The sequence below is a fragment of the Sorghum bicolor genome, chromosome 9, assembly GCF_000003195.3.
Source record: "Sorghum bicolor cultivar BTx623 chromosome 9, Sorghum_bicolor_NCBIv3, whole genome shotgun sequence".
Taxonomy (NCBI): Eukaryota; Viridiplantae; Streptophyta; class Magnoliopsida; order Poales; family Poaceae; genus Sorghum; species Sorghum bicolor.
In genome coordinates this window covers 57,061,552-57,077,623 of record NC_012878.2, presented here as the reverse complement: position 1 = coordinate 57,077,623, position 16,072 = coordinate 57,061,552, and the positions used below count along the sequence as shown (strand labels likewise).

Here is a 16,072-nt window from a genome sequence, read left to right as displayed (position 1 = left end):
TACAGTACAAAAGTTTAATTTCCAGTTTTCTCCAACAAAAGAACTAGAAGACAACACTTTCTATAAATGGGTCTCGAGGCCGTTTGAGTTATGCCTCTCCTGATACTCAAAATGAATCTTCTTCCATATAAATACTCTGTTGGAGGTTATATTATTGTGTTGAAGACCTATTTTGGTTTTGAGTTCCCACATGAATCTCCTATTGGAGACAGCCTAATGGAGCCTGCTGTCGCTTGCAGATTTGCGTTTTGTTTCGAATGATGTTATCAAATTGAAATGTACTGCGAGACTGTTAAAAGGATATCGAGAGGGGTTTTTGGATACTAATAAAAATTAAATTACATAGCTTGCTTAGAAACTCGAGATGGATTTATTAAACCTAATTAATTTATGATTAGTATATGTGGGTTACTGTAGCAATTATAGATAATCATAGACTAATTAGGCTTAAAAGTTTTATCTCGTGATTTACAACTAAACTGTGTAATTAGTTTTTTTGTTTATATTTAATGCTTCATGCAATGTGTCAAAGATTTGTTGGGTTAAGTGAAAAGTTTTTTGATAGAGAACTAAAGAGGGCCTCTAGTGCAATAGTATTTTTCTCTCATGATAAATCAGTGAAAGCCATGACTTTTTAGAGCAGCGAACAAGATCATAGCTATTCGGAGTATCCCAAAATGCATCATGATTTGATTCCGGTCTTTGTGGCGCCTTTTTCTGCCTTCTGATTTCCCAAAATGGTAAGATGAAGAGTGAGAAGGAACCATGCAAATTTAGTTGCTGTGCCTCCACTGAAATGGGCGTTACCGATACAAATTGTCTACCGCCAAGCAGCAAGCAAGGGAGCATTCACAACAATTGTTGCATTCACTCGCGTAAACTGTGCCTACCACTTTGTAGCAGATTTACAAGGTAACCTTTACGCCATTCGTAGTTTACATGCAAGCGGCGAAGTAGGCAAGACCGCAAGAATGTCAACCCATTAATCAAATTTAGTGTAATGGCTCCATTCTCTAAAAATGAGGTGGTGATAGATCAACTTATCCTATTCTACAAACCAAACATAAATGTGTGTTTTGTTTGTGTGAGTTCAATCCATGAATTTTGGTAAAATCAACTCATTCCTCATTATTAGCTTGTGAAGAACGAGGTGGTGACGAATCAACTCATTCCATTACACAAACCAAATACCAACAGTGGGAGTAAGAAGATAATGCATCACCTCATTCTTCAAACCAAACACACCCTATCGAGGAACGAGAAAAAGACAGAGCACCTCATTCGTCAAACCAAGTATCCTGCAATTTGCATGTTTCCAGACAAGACTAGGAAATGATTCCAAGACCATTTTCCTTTACCATATTTTCTCAGATAAGGTCAGACACTCTGAGCTACACAGTCAATAAAACAATCAGGTAAACAGCCAGGAGAAACACTGCCAACAAAGCTTTACACTAGGAACTTCTAGTCTTCAATTAATCATGTACTAGATTACAAACTGCCATGAACCCAAGAATAGGTCTGTTTCAGACTAACCGAGGGCAGTAGTGTTTACTACCCAGCGGTCCTTTTCACTGGACAGAGAATGCCATCGCATGAGATTGACACGGATGATCTGCAAAAGACAGTAGCAATCAAATTGTACCATCAGGGTTTACTTGTTTCAACAAATACGAAAAATAATAAGTCAACAGGACCTGTTTTCTTTAAAATATGCATGAGAACATTAGCTACTTAACAAGAGAGCTTCACACTAATTTAAAAGAACAAACAATAAATCATTCAGTTTCTGAGCCTTATTAGTTTGGATGGACTATTTGCCTCTACCTCTTCTATTTGGTTTGGGATATCATTCTTATTCTCAATTGTTACTACAGTTAGCGGCACGACCCAAATGTGAGACCACCAATTTAACAATACCTCACTTGTGACTTCTAATAGAAGGTGATAAATACTTATGTTGAAAAAATGAACTGGGGTCCTAAATTACAAAGATGGTATTTTAGAATGACACAGAATGCAAATGTAACTGCAGCAACAATCATGTTAAGAAATAAGACATGATCCATCTGGATGGCACATTACAGTAGGCTACATGCATTCAGTCTATCTATTTTACATATATGCCACAAATCAGACAGAATTTTTGGACCATCATTGGCTCATTGGCACACAGTTCATGAGTGGAGAGGATCTTCAAAAGTATCAGAGTTGAAAATTCATGCCTTAGTGGCTTGTTGGGCTTATAGACTTTTAAACACATAAGGTAGTTTCACCAGACAAGCTTATTTCTTGGTGGTTGTACAAAACTACAAACAACTTAGAACAAAACAGGTGGTTCCTCAACTATACCTTAATATATGCAAAGCTACATTCAGCACTTCATGCCAGGAGTAGTAATGCATAGAAAACCACTGGACCTCAAACCCAGAGAAGCGTTAGACAAGATCAAGGCATACAGTCTAAGGATTCAAAATCAAGTAGTAGGTTATCGGATATTTTCCGCTACATGTTAGATTGTTTGATTTAGCTAGCTTGAACTCTTTATAGTTATATGTTGTCAGAAGCTTGAAGTTTCTAACAATTTGAAAGAACGATAACACAATGTTTAATTTCTCCTGGATAGTTAAGGTCTGGAGTTGATTACAAGATCAACTAACAAATCCAGAGATCCTCTATAAACATACATCTTATCATGCGACACATTTGTTCATCCTGTGGGGTTACACTTTGGACAAGTAGTGACAAAACTAGATTCCATATTTTAACTCAGCATAGACTTCAGAGAGTCACACATAAATATCATAAATACGACAGCAAAATCATACAGATCCAAAATACTCTTATAAAATCTTAACAGATCACCAGCATAACTTCCCATCACAAATATTTAGGTGTTTATTATGGGCAAAAGCAACTTCAAATCTACATTTATATAATAACCCAAAATAAACGTGCCAAATGCACACTAAGAATGAGTGTTAAAAAGACTTAAAAAAACTAAAAGCCTCAAGCTGGTTTGTCCCTATAATTGACATAGAATTCTTGTCAGTCTCACCTCAGTTAGGATCACCTACATACATATAAACAACTATATCCATTCTTCTGAGCATGTCATTTTTTATATCAACAGTTTCAAACACATAAGTGCTAGTGCTTTCCTAACTATAAGCTAGCAAAATGTCAAAAATACAACGATATAGAATTACTTTGGTCAACACAAATACAATTATAATTTCTCTGCACACTGAAAATATTGCCATCATTGTCACTCAACAAATCTAAATTATTGTACACATACCATGGAACAAGTTTGAAAAAGTTTTCAGCATGCATCGTAAGAAAACATAAGGTCATAGTACACACCCTGCCTGCAGTGATATACTAGCAAACATGCAGGTACTTGAGATACCAAGCGTGAATTATAGCACTAACAGTAACGAGAGACGAAATCATACAACATTCTCAAGCACAATTTAGAGGCACCAAAGATTGTTATGCTCCATCAAATTAGACTCGAACAGATTAATCCATCCTTAAGGATCATAAGTTAAAGCATTCAAAAAATATCTCTCTAATAACGCATTACAGCCTTGTCAATAACTGAAACATGAGCATTATCCAAGGTAGAATTACAATGTCTTAACATAGCCATTGAACAAAAGAAAGGAACAGTAGCCTAGGGCAATGCTAATCTAAAATTCAGACTTTACCTAAACTCTTCCTCCATATCAAAGGAAGGTCGAGGTGGAGACGAAAGGGAGCGCAGCAACGGTGGCAACCAACTCCATCGCACCAGCACCATCAGCAGCACCTCCTGTAGTCTTCTTTGTACGCTTTGCTCTAGCCAGCTTCACATGGGCATCGACAAAATTCTCCATCCGTTTCACCTCCAATTGCTTCAGGAATTCAATTCGCTGCCGCTCCATCTCCACCGCATGCTTTTGCTTAGCACTCTCCACGCGCTCATACATCTCCGCAAAAGCTTCGATCGCCCTTGCTAGCTCCCTGAAACCTTTTTCAGCACTGCTGCTAGCCTCATCTCTGCTGCGCTTCTTGTTACTGCCAGAGAGCGACGACAGCGAGCGCGAAGGTGACCGGGGCGAATTGTGATTGTTGTTGCCATCGGCATCATCGGAGTCCTCTGAATCAGACACAGCAGCCGCCGCAGCCGCAGCTTCCTTCTGGATGAGTGCTGCAGCAGGGAGCGGGGACCCACGACGGTAATTGGGTAGAGGCAAAGCCATAGGCGGCGGCGGGGAGGATGATGACGGCGAAGGCGATGGGGGCCTCCGCACGGCTGGTGGATGCAAGGGCAAAGCGAATTGAGGAGGCAGCGACGCCAAGGGCCTCTTGGAGGCGGAGGCGCTGAGGGTGGGGCCGACGAGGCGGTCGAGCTCCGGGAAGAAGGACCAGCCCGACGGCGCGTTGCGGGCGAGCTCGGCCTTGTACTTCTTCTTGAGGGTATCGACGCGGTTCTTGCACTGCACGTCGGTGCGCGGCGGGCGGCGGCGCGCGGAGGCTCCCCGGCGATTGTTGACGGCGTCCGCCACCTCCTGCCACTGCTTCTGGCGCAGGTTACCGCGGTTGAGCTCGACGTAGCGGCTGCCCCAGGCGGCGACGAGCGCCGCCGTCTCGCCGTCGCTCCAGCAGTCCTCCCTGTAGGGCAGGTTGGGATTGGGCGGCGGCAGCTTGACCCCTCCTCCTCCTCCTCCTCCCCCGCCCACCGACGCCGCCGCAGCCGCCGCAGCCATCGCCATCTCCCTCACCTCCATCTCGCTCTCCGGCGCCCGGAATCAGATCTCGCGCCGAACCCTAGCCCGAGGAAGGCGACGAGCACGGAAGTCGTGGTGCTGGCGTGAATTGGGGGTGCGGGCGGTGAGGCGGGGACGGGTGGAATAAAAGGACACGGCGAGGGGGGGAGGGGGGTGGGGCGCCGGCCGAGGACGGCACGCGCGTCGCACGTGACGACGCGGTGGGGCGACCTGACCTGACCGGCGGGCGCAGGGCATCGTGGTGACCCGATCGGAGACGTGCCGCCGTTTGATGCGTTTGACCGGGTAACCGGCGAAAGCGAGGCCGGTCGGTTTTGGGTTCGGAGAGAGAGGTGGTGGGTGGGGATAAAGACGCGAGGCGAGGCGAGGCGAGGGAGAGCACGGCCTGCAGCGTCGTAGCGCAGGCGGGCAGGGCAGGCGAGGCGACAGCCCACCGGGGTCCGGAGACCGGACGGCACACGGTGGCGGCAGGAAATTACTGGCGTGCCCCCCGGGGGATGGCGGGCGGCAGGGGCAGGCCGGGGAATTCGCGCGGCCTCGGGGCACGGGAGGCGCGCGGGCGCGGGTGTGTCAGGTGGGGGGCGTGGGATCGCGGGTGACTGCTGAGGTGGTCGCCGTTGGTCGGCTTGCGTTCAGGCGCCGAAAGAGGAGGGGAGGAGGAGAGAGAAGGGAGCGCAGCGCAGGCAGTGGCGGGCGCGCGAGGAGGGGGAGGGAGGGAGGGGAGGGGGAGCGGAGAGAGAAGACAACCACTCTCGGCTCGGCGCGCTTGCGGTGCGGGGTGGGTGACGAGGTCTAGTGGGGCCCGCGTGCGGGGAGGAGGCGGGCTTAATTATTGTCGTCTCTGTTGGTGGTGGCGACTGCCGACTGGCGACTGGCGTGGCGACGTTGCCCAGCAAAGAGGACGGCACGGCGCGGCGCGGCAGATTGCGCTTGCCGCTGCGCATCTCGGCTGGACGTGGGGTCTGCCGCGATGCTAATCATCGGCGCATCGTCTTCATCCGTCCGTAGCAGATTCAAATATCTGTGCGTCATTTTCACATCTCTATGATATATGTGCAGCCGTCGAAACTTACTTTGGGGCCTTGGTCTAAGCCGAGAAATGGTCATTTTGAATAGAAAAAGGTACAAATTACTTCCCTCGAGTTGTCATATGTCCTGATTATCCATAAACTTACATTTGATTCAATTTACATCTAATTATTTTAATTGGTCTAGTTTACCCCTTAACATTATTTGTTATTTTTGTTTTTTCATGTATCAGTTGAGTCTTAATATCAACTTTATGATATGGTAGAGAACATTATAAGTTATGTTAGGAAAAGTATATCTTACTTTTTGCCATAGTTTTGATAGCTTAACGAAATTCATATAAACCATAGTGATGAAAAATTCATAGTGCATTTTTTAACACAAAAAACAATATCCTCTATCACCTTACAAAATTTGAAACTGAAATATATTTTGCACATAGAGAAACAAAAAGGAAAAATCTCTTTTATAAGTTGTTAGTTTGAGCTAAATGTTAATTTAGGGGATTATTTAGACATAAACCAAACTCGGAGAGAGTAATATTGACTTTTTCCTTTTGAATATATAGATTAAATTAAACCGTATATAAAAAAATTAAATTAAACCTCTTTTACTTAGGTTCATTACGATGGAACTAGCTATATGGGTTACCCCTGCTGATTCAGTGGAGCTTTTAGTGTTTTTGCTTCTAATTTTAGACACAAATTTATAAGATAGGGTGGGCTGAGATCCTTATTTTTAGATATATTTTGTGAATTAATATAAGACTACTTCAAGCTAATATATTTTTTTTCTATTGTGAGTGATTATAGTAAAAATTAAGTCGATGTAGCAATTTTGTTCAGCCCCTCCTACAATTTTTTCTGGCTTCGTCCCTGGGTGCTAGTGCGGAGGAAGTCGGGTTGTGTCCAATCGTGCACCAATTGCACCTAACTTCATTCTTAGTTGTTTTTATTGGAGAATTTGTTAGACTGGAGACTATTGTGACGAGTTTATTAATCTACAATATGTTCACTGGTCTCTTCAAATAGTCAAGATGTGTGCGCGTACCGTTGTAAGCGAGAAAGAAAAAGCTTTGAATCGTTGAATGTTTTTTAAAAATAGTCAAGATGTTTTTTAAACAAGAGGAGTTGCTTAACCGGAAAATGTTTTTTGCTCCGCACGGTCACGCAGGTGGCAAAACCCCTCCCCTTCAACTGCCGTTCACCTCACCGCCGTCGTCCACTGCCGTCTCTTTTGAGTCTCGATGAATCAGCAAGAACAGCCATATACTTCCCTTGGTTGGCCCGTTCGAAGTCCAAAACACCGCCGAGAACGCGTAGATCTCGACGCGTCCGACGGAGGAAATCGGAGTCGATAACAAGGACCGGTGGCACCACACCTTGGCAGCCACGAAAAGTACACGTCCCAGTCTCCCAGCCGCTCCACACCGGTGGCCGCCCCCCGCCCGTCCGTGAACGCCGGCCACGCCCACGCCCACGCGCGCCTCCGTTCGGGTTCGGCGTACGTGGCCAGCGCGCGCCTCCACGGCTGACGGCTCCACCCCAGTAGCCCAGCCCCCTCCCTCGAGTAGACCACCACGCGCTGCCGGCTAGTCGCTACTCGGCTCGTGCCCGTGCCGTGCGACCGGCGGGCAGAGAAAGCCGAGCCATCCGGCCTCCGGCCGCAGCATTGAATTGGGACCGGCTCCTGCTCCTGCTCCTGCACCTCTCACGCACGACGCACCACGCCGCTGCGCGCGCCGCGCCGCAGTCCCCTCCCGCATGCCTGTCACGCACTGGCGCGGACGGCACGGCACGGCACCGCACGCACCGAGGCCCGTGGCGAGCGCGGCGTGGACTTGGGAACCACCGGCGCCGGCCGGCCGGCGTGTGGGGACCCTCCCCCCCCCCGTGGCCGCTTCCGTCCGTCCGTCCGTCCGGGCCAGCGCCGCGAGTAACGCTCGGTTGCTTGTACCCCACGTCCCCACCACCCACCCATCAATTCCCGGCCGGCCACGGCCGGCCCGGTGGTACTACCAACACCACCAACACGTCGCCCGCCCGTCGGTTTGCCTTTGCCTTTACCTCTGCCCCCGTTTTCCGGCCGGGCTGGCCGGCTAGCTGTACGCGTCTCCGTAGTCCGTATTTAGCCGCCGCGCCGGACTCTGCTGCTTTCGCTCAAGTTGCCACGGTTGCTGCCAGCCACGGATCCTGTACCTGGATCCGGCTGTCTTCGTTGAATCGCGCGATTAATTCCAAGTTCGTACCACTACATACACACTCTCTGCGGCTGCGGCGCCGGATACAAGAGAAGTCCTCTGGACTCGAGGCCAGTCAGATCTCAGACGCTCCGCCGGGAACGCATCGCATCGCATCGCACGTCGTCGCAAACGAGGACTCTCCGTCTCCGTCTCCATCTCCACGGCGCTCGCGTTGAACCGGCGGTTCTGACGTGACCCAAACCAATCTCCGCCGTCTTGCGTGCATGAGTGCATCTGCTCGGGGGGGCGGACCGGACCGACGCCGTGTCACGTACTCACATGGCGATGTCAGGAGAGACCTGCTGTGCATCGCCGAATTGCTTTGCTTCTCGATCTCTTTCGGGCCAGGAGTCGTCTTCACACCGGCCGGCCAGCAACGCGATCGAGGGTGACGGAGACGGCAGACGGAGGGACGCGCACACGACGCTGCCCGCTGGTAACGCTCCAGTTGGTCCGGTGGGCAGGGCCTTCCTTCATCACGCCACTTGCGTTGCACCGTTCTCAGGAAGTCAGGCAGCGGCACGGTTCTTGCGCGGAACGGCGGAAGCGTTTCTCCAGCTTCACCGAAAACCTGCTGCTACAGGCAGAGGCAGGGCGCAGAGCGCGGGACGGCCGGTGGAAACCGTGGAGCACGCACTGCGTCCTTTCGCCGTAGGAGGCAGGGCAGGGCAGCAAGGCCGTGGCCGTGGACCGTGGTGGTCATTGCTTCCGGCATCGCCCGGGCGATAAATGCTGTAGCACTGCCGTAGGAACCTCTCGTGCACTCCCAGGTTTCAGAAGTTGCTTCGGTCCTATTAGGGCAGTCCCAATAGAGGAAACTATGTGCAGTTTCCAAGAGAACTATGTTAATGAAATTCATCTATAGAAACTATATCACACAATGGAAGGAGTCTTCGCGTAATCCGTTGCTGCCTTCCACGCTCTCTCCTCTCATTCTCTCCCAACGGCAAACGAAGAGAGCGGCGGCGAGCGAGCAATCGTGCGTGCAAGGGCACACGGCGACCAGCATGCGAGCAGTGCAGGCGAGCGCTCATGGCGGCGTGTGAGTGCATGCAGCTGGCGGAGCGAGGGAGCGCACGCGGCAGCGTCTGGCGTACCAGCGGTGGCAGTCAGCGAGCGCTGCGGCCAGCTCACGAGCGAGCTCACTTCGTTGTCAGGCCAGCAGCGACGAATCCTGCAGCAGCAGATGGAATCCACTACGCCACCGCTGTGTTCGTGAACGCCGGTGCTGCGGTGCCGGACTCGAACGACGAGATGGCCGTGTAGATGCAAGGCGAGAGGTCAGTCTCATGGCGATGCAGGACTACTTGGTGCACGCCGCCTACAAGCAGGGAACCAAGTCCACCGGCACAGAGCGAGCGCAGGAGGACATGATCTGGGATAGACACGAGCTGGGTCTCCCCAACGGGATTTTCCTCGTTTCCTAGTGTCTCGGTCTGCGCGGAGACTCCGTTTCTTCTCCGAGAAACGGTTTCCTTCTTTTTTCATCTCTCTCTTCAATTAATCTCTTGACACATCAGCAAAATATTTATGTAACAGCCTAATTAATATATATAGAAACCACTATAAATATACCATTGGGACTGCCCTTAGCTGGTCTGATCCAACTAATGAGATAGTTGTCAGTCAGATATTGGGTAGTAATTAGCTGGATGTATTTAGATTCAAAGGAGCTAATTATTAGCTCTGTGGATCAAAACAAGGCCTTGTCAGGAGAGTATAATACATGATTAATCTATTAATAGTTATTTAAGGCTTGTTTGGATCCCATATCGCTAATAATTAGCTGCTAAAATTTGGCTAAGGTCACGTCTAGTTCCTCAACTACTGTCTCATCTAACACGTAGCTAACGATTAGCTATTAGCAAGTTTTTCCTAGCTAAGACGTTTAGTAGTTAGTTAAACAGAGCCTCGGTTTTATAAATTATACCATAAATGTTAGTATTTTTTATGGATTTGATCAATTTTAATTTGTTTGACTTTTTAAAAACGAGAATTATCTTTTTTGTGTTTAGTATAGATTAGCTGAGGTTATGTTTGGATCTTAACGCTAACTAATAGTAAGTTAGCTAATGTCTTAGCTACCGCCCCTATAAGCTAGTTTTTCCATCTAACACATTTAATATTTAGCTAGATGGATGCAAACATAAATTTTACTAAACTTTAAAATATTTGACTTTTTAAAAGTATAGAAATTGTTATTTTTAAGACCGATGAAATATCTCTGTATATCTTAGGTCTCTTTACCTAGCCACACCCCGACATTCTTTGTTGACTATAGTCGTGTTCCTTGTCAACAAAAAACATGTTGTGCCCGTCAGGGTTTCGACCAGGCTGGGAGCTTGTTTAGTTCATCCAAAAACAAAAAAATAATTTTTTTCGTTATATTGAATCTTGCGGCATATGCATAAAGTATTAAATATAAATAAAAATAAAAATTAATTATACAGTTTGCCTGTAAATTACAAGATGAATCTTTTAAGTCTAATTAATTCATGATTGGATAATAATTATTAAATAAAAATAAAATACTACAGTAAACTAACAAAATTTTGGGAACTAAAAACTGTCGAGCTCTGGTGCCTTGCCTGCCGAAGCCTGCGGAATCGTCAGTGGTCACCGGCCACGCAGTGACGCAGCAGCCCTGGCCCTTGGGCCTTCAACCACTGAAAATTGTTTGTTCGGCCGTGAAAAACAGAAACGCAGGTTTGATTTTCACCAAGAGAGAAAATTCGGTGTTTACTTATCTTATAAACCATATTTTTATATCAATTAGTAGTATTTTTCTCTCACAATAACTTAGAAAATAGTATTTTAAATTATAATTTTTTAAACAAGCGAATATGGGATACAAGCTGAGAAAGTTTATCAAATTCTTCGCTCCACGCCCCGGACGGGACAGACAACGACGCACGACGGGCAGCCAAGCTCAGATCAGGCAGTGTTGGGTGGGGAACGCAGGTAGGCATGCCTTGCAAACCGAAACTGTTAAGGCGTTTAGGCCTTGTTTAGTTTCCAAAAATTTTCAAAATTTTTCGTCACATTGAATCTTGTGGCATATGTATAAAACATTAGATATAGATGAAAATAAAAATTAATTACATAGTTCAACTGTAAATCACGAGATGAATCTTCTAAGCTTAATTACTTCATAATTAGACAATGTTTGTCAAATAAAAACGAAAATGCTACATGAACCAAAAAACAAAAGTTTTTGGGAACTGAACAAGGCCTTAGATCCAAAAACTTTTAGAATTTAGCTACTATAACACTTTCGTTTGTATTTGTCGATTAGTCTTCGCACATAAGTTTCAAGATTAGCTTAGGGCTCTTCTACAGCTTCGACTCTAGCTTCTTCAGAAGAGTCCTGCCAAATGTTTTATAAAGAAACTGTTTTTAGTACAAAGCAGAGAAACCGAAGTTGTTTTGATGAAACCATAATTTATGATTTCCCTCGCGTAATTAGCAGTGCCAAGCACCCCCGCTCTCACAAGTCACGAGCCAGTGAAGCGAGAAGCCCCTGGTCTGAAGTAAATGGGTGGCCAGGGTTCCGGTCCAAGTCGCCAGGTCTGACTCTGACTCCAACATTTGACTGAAAGCGAGCTCTAGTTTAGGAAAATTTTTGGATTTCGCTACTGTAACACTTTCGTTTGTTTGTGGTAAATATTATCCAATCATAGACTAACTAGGATCAAAAGATTCGTCTCGCGATTTACAGGTAAACTGCGTAATTAGTTTTTGTTTTCGTCTATATTTAATACTTCATGCATGTGCCGCAAGATTCGATGTGACGGGGAATCTTGAAAAATTTTAGGAACTAAACAAGGCGTTAGACCACAACACAAAATCCAATCAAGCACATCCAGGCACGTATATAAGGACACTTACACCAGTCACTCACGCCTCGGTGAGCTGCTTGAACACTTGCAGGTCATAGTGATAGGAAGAGCAGCTAGAAGTTTGCAGAGATGCTTGGGAGGAGCAGGAGGAGAGGTGGCTCATCATCCAATTCGCAGGAACAACCCACCAACACTGGCACGGCCGTCACTGCTGACACCGGCCAGGGGGCGGCGACCGGCGTCTCACAGTTCGTCACGCAGCTCGGTAGGCTTAACTGAAACTCCTCTGCTTCAATTCCTTGGCGTAATGTTCAAGTGGAGAAACTGACTGACGATCCTTGCGTTTCTTTGCAGATGAGTCTGCCACGAAGAGGCTGCAACGCATGAATCAGAGGCTGAGGCTGCTTGAGCAGCAGATGGAAACATTGGAGACCGACGTTGCCAAGGCCAGCAGGGATTCGTACGAGTAGCTAGTAATCTTAGCGGGCTGCAGCCGAGTAGCTTATTACCTGCAGCAACTGTGTCACCGAATTCAGATGGCTACTCCATCAACCTGTACTATTGCTCAGGCTATAGTTTTAGAAGATTCATGGATAAATTTGGTGTCCACAGATATTGCCTATCTATGAAGACTACAGCCAACACAAGCTTACTGGATTTCGATTATATAACTCAAACTACATAGTCAAGGTTACAGGATGTTGGTTCTCAAAGAAAAGGGGAAGCATTAGCTCCTCAACTCAAGTCCTTATGTACAAGAGGCACGTTTCCTTTTCAATTCCCAGCTCAAGCTAAGTCTACATATATCTTCTGTCCATGAAACAACTCTGCAAAGCGAATTTATGCAACTTGTAAGTGGCACCGCAGAAACCATTCCTGAAGAAAAGGTAGAGGTAGCCTCTAACTGCGAAAGCCATTGTAATAGCACCAGGAAGGCCAGAAGACATCAGAGGATGCGACAGTTGGTGTACACAGCCATCCTGCGACGTGAAGGACTTCATAACAACATACAACATTGTCACTCACAAGCTAGCTTTGTCCCAAAGCTGCTAAGGCAGATGGCGAACGCCTGAAATGCCGAGAGTGGCTGGCGATAATCCATGGTGAAGATGTCGTCACCAACCTTACCGAACTGCAGAACAATTTCCGCATCATCGACGCTATCAGGATGGCTTGTGTCGGTTGTAGCCACCAGCTGGAAATTCTTGACAGATGCAACTGTCACCCGTCCATGGAAGTTCAAGCACCAGCACTGCAAGTGCTCATGCCACCTTGGGGCGTTGTTTCTAAGGATAGTGCTACCTGTTTGCCTGAAAGACATCACCTTGAGGGAGTTCTCCCAGGTCTCTTGAACAGAGGGGCACTCCATGGTGCAAAGCATCCTCCTAGGCCCTCTGGATTTGAGCAGGTTGTATTTGTAAGAAACCTGTCCGACATCAAAGTTGCCTGACGATACTTGGGGGCTGATTCGCCTGCTTCCAAAACGCCGAATAGATCGAGTGCTTGACGCCTTTGCACCATCGTAGGGGGGCTGGCTGTCATATATTTTGAAGTTTGTTCCCAAAAAATCAGACCTACAATAGAATGGGTGCAACAGAAGTATAGTCAGGTCTATAATCAGAAAGGTTACAACATGAACACACTACACACAACACTAAAATTGGCTGCATTAAGAAATCAAATGGAGAGTGGAGTAAATACTGCAACATGTAATCAGCAACACATCTTTTTTTTCCCCTAATGGAATGCTACGCAGCACTGCAGCATGTTCGAGAAGAAAAGAAAGAGCTGCTTGCTTATAAGTCCTAGTGATTGTTGGCATGAAGAGTTCCAAACCACAAGACCAATGGAAAAGAGAAGGAATAAGACCCTCGTTTTGTTATTAAGGAAATATATAACATGGATAATGTAACACTTGCAAACATAACAGGTACTAAAGTTGCCTACTTCACCAAAATAAAAATTGAGGAAATTTTAGATCCGTTTTATGTCAAGTACCAGCTCAAATACTCATGTTCTCCTTAATTTCCCCTAAGGCCCAAACAGAAGCCTTGTATTGAAGAATCACATAAATACAGTAGCCCCAGAATAAAAATACAAAATAACTACATCATATTATTCTTGCATTAGGTATTATCAATTGTCACTTCTTCAAACTCAGATGAAGTTTAAAGTTCAGCCCTGTCTGTTAGAAAAGAAGTGCTTGCAAGATTCACTAGAAGGTATGAGCAAAGTATGAGTTGCATCAAAATACCTCAATTTTCCCACATATGCCTTGTTTCCTTGTGAAATATCATCAGCATCAAGGGAAATAATATACTCTGTGGGAGCACCCCGCCTAAACCTTTTAGCAGCCATGAGAAACTTTCCTTTGTCTGTGGCAGGCATCATCGGATCTTTAAAAAGTAAACAGCCAGAAAAAATATTCTCAATAAAAAAGCTTATTGGTGAATCAACAAGGAAAGAACAGTCATGTAAACCAACACGAATAATGTTAAGCAAGGATGCATTTGGTAAATTATTCTAGCGATCCGTGCAAACTTCTGCCACTAACTTATCCACACAATCATGTCCAAGGTGCGTAAATCTTTTATCTGACTCTATCAGCTGTTGCTAACAAAAAGAAAATCCCTTAACATGCACTACATATACTGAAATAAAATACACAGTAACACAAGTGAAAATAACAAGTTGCTCTCCTTGTGGACATTCAGTTCTGAATTGTGCAGACATATAAAAGCAGTTCAGACACAACATTCAGTAAAGACAAGCTTTGAACACATACATTACAGTTCTTAGAACAACTGAAGCAAATAGCAGAGCACAAAAAACAAAGGAATACTTCAAAAAAACCAGGTTTATGATACTCATACTGCATGGTGCATGCCAAAGTGTTTTTTAAGACTGAATTTCACCACTAAGAGGAAAAAGAATAAGTGAACAACAGAGCTGTATGATGCCATATAAACTTACTGTTTGTCAATCCAAGGTAGAGATAAAACAAAGAATTCTTCTTGTTTCGTTTGATGAAGCATTGGATTGGAAAATCTTTTGGCCCTGGCTGTTTAAATCACAAGAAATGGAGCGAAAAAGGATCAGCTAGAGCTGCCACAAAGAACCAGACTAGATACACGAACCTACTCATTTAAACCCTTATTACAAAAATCAGCAAACCTAAATTTGTGCTAAGCTGCTCAAACCCAGAGACTGATGTAAAAGGTTTCAGCATGTTTCAAACAAGATTGTGAACTCAAACCTATATAGTTATATAATCATAAAACTATTGCAATTTTTGGAATATCAGAACATATATACAGGAATGATGTAATGTAAGTAAAACATTTGGTCCTGACTCCTAAAGCAACGCAAATGAACCGGGTTAGCGAATCCATCACCTTAACCGAGCATTATTATCACCTGAACTAAATGCAAGATTACTGTAGATATCGATTGTATCAAATTTAGCACTTTGGCGGTATCCGATTCCTAGTCAATGTGGGGATGCACAAATCCTACATGGAAGCTCAGCTCTATCTAGTTGCTCTGGATTACAAATCTCCCCAAACCCTGCAAAAAACTGTCATTTCTACAGCTCTATCTAGTGCAGCCGCCCAGATACCAAATTGGCCGGCCACCAGACCTAGACCTACCTAGGGGATGGGGCCTAACTCCGGGAGTGTCCTCACCTGCTTCAGCGAGGCCAGGAAGGTGATCTTCCCGGACTCAGGCAGCGGGCGGACGACCGTGGCGGCGACGTCGCGCCACCGCCTGCAGACGCAGGCGCACGACACCACGTCCTTCCGCGCCGGCCACCGCTCCCCGCCGGACGCCTCCAGGCGCCGCAGCACCTCGGCGAGCAGCTCCGGCAGCAGGCACGCCCACCTGTCCTCTTCCTCCTGCTCCACCGCACCTTCCTGCCTCAACCCCTCTTCCCGGGGCACAAGCGGAGCCGCCATTTCGCACGCTACGGGGTAGTGGCAGGCACAGCGCCGCGCCGTGCGGTGCGGAGGACCTGCTGTCTCGTTTCTCGAAAGCAGAACCGAGCCGTGTGCGCCGCTCGAACCGGGGGAGACGACAGACAGGATAAATTTGCTCGCGAGTCGTCGCGCCTGCGGGAGAGCGGATCCAGCGCTCCTGCTGCTGCGCGCGCCTTTATTTTTATAGCTCTCCACGGTTTCCGCTCCACT

The 16,072-nt window shown here is 46.4% G+C and overlaps 3 protein-coding genes across 4 annotated transcripts; 1 reads left to right on the top strand and 2 right to left on the bottom strand.

Annotated features, from left to right (window-relative positions):
- On the bottom strand, positions 1,255-5,471 carry LOC8074587 (trihelix transcription factor ASIL2). Its single transcript, XM_002440197.2, has 2 exons — positions 3,714-5,471; positions 1,255-1,615 (listed from the first exon to the last, which is right to left on the bottom strand). The coding sequence occupies exon 1, from the start codon at positions 4,773-4,775 to the stop codon at positions 3,732-3,734; it is 1,044 nt and encodes a 347-aa protein (XP_002440242.1). The 5' UTR covers positions 4,776-5,471; the 3' UTR covers positions 1,255-1,615; positions 3,714-3,731.
- On the top strand, positions 11,847-12,514 carry LOC8063589. Its single transcript, XM_002441464.2, has 2 exons — positions 11,847-12,150; positions 12,240-12,514. The coding sequence occupies exons 1-2, from the start codon at positions 12,015-12,017 to the stop codon at positions 12,353-12,355; spliced, it is 252 nt and encodes an 83-aa protein (XP_002441509.1). The 5' UTR covers positions 11,847-12,014; the 3' UTR covers positions 12,356-12,514.
- On the bottom strand, positions 12,527-16,063 carry LOC8063588 (tubby-like F-box protein 10). 2 transcript variants are annotated; one of them, XM_021446782.1, is made up of 4 exons: positions 15,572-16,063; positions 14,859-14,946; positions 14,140-14,260; positions 12,527-13,459 (listed from the first exon to the last, which is right to left on the bottom strand). In XM_021446782.1, the coding sequence occupies exons 1-4, from the start codon at positions 15,839-15,841 to the stop codon at positions 12,904-12,906; spliced, it is 1,035 nt and encodes a 344-aa protein (XP_021302457.1). In that variant the 5' UTR covers positions 15,842-16,063; the 3' UTR covers positions 12,527-12,903. The 2 variants fall into 2 exon arrangements, with proteins under 2 accessions (XP_021302457.1, XP_002440241.1); XM_002440196.2 differs by having other exon boundaries at positions 14,140-14,281; positions 15,572-16,062.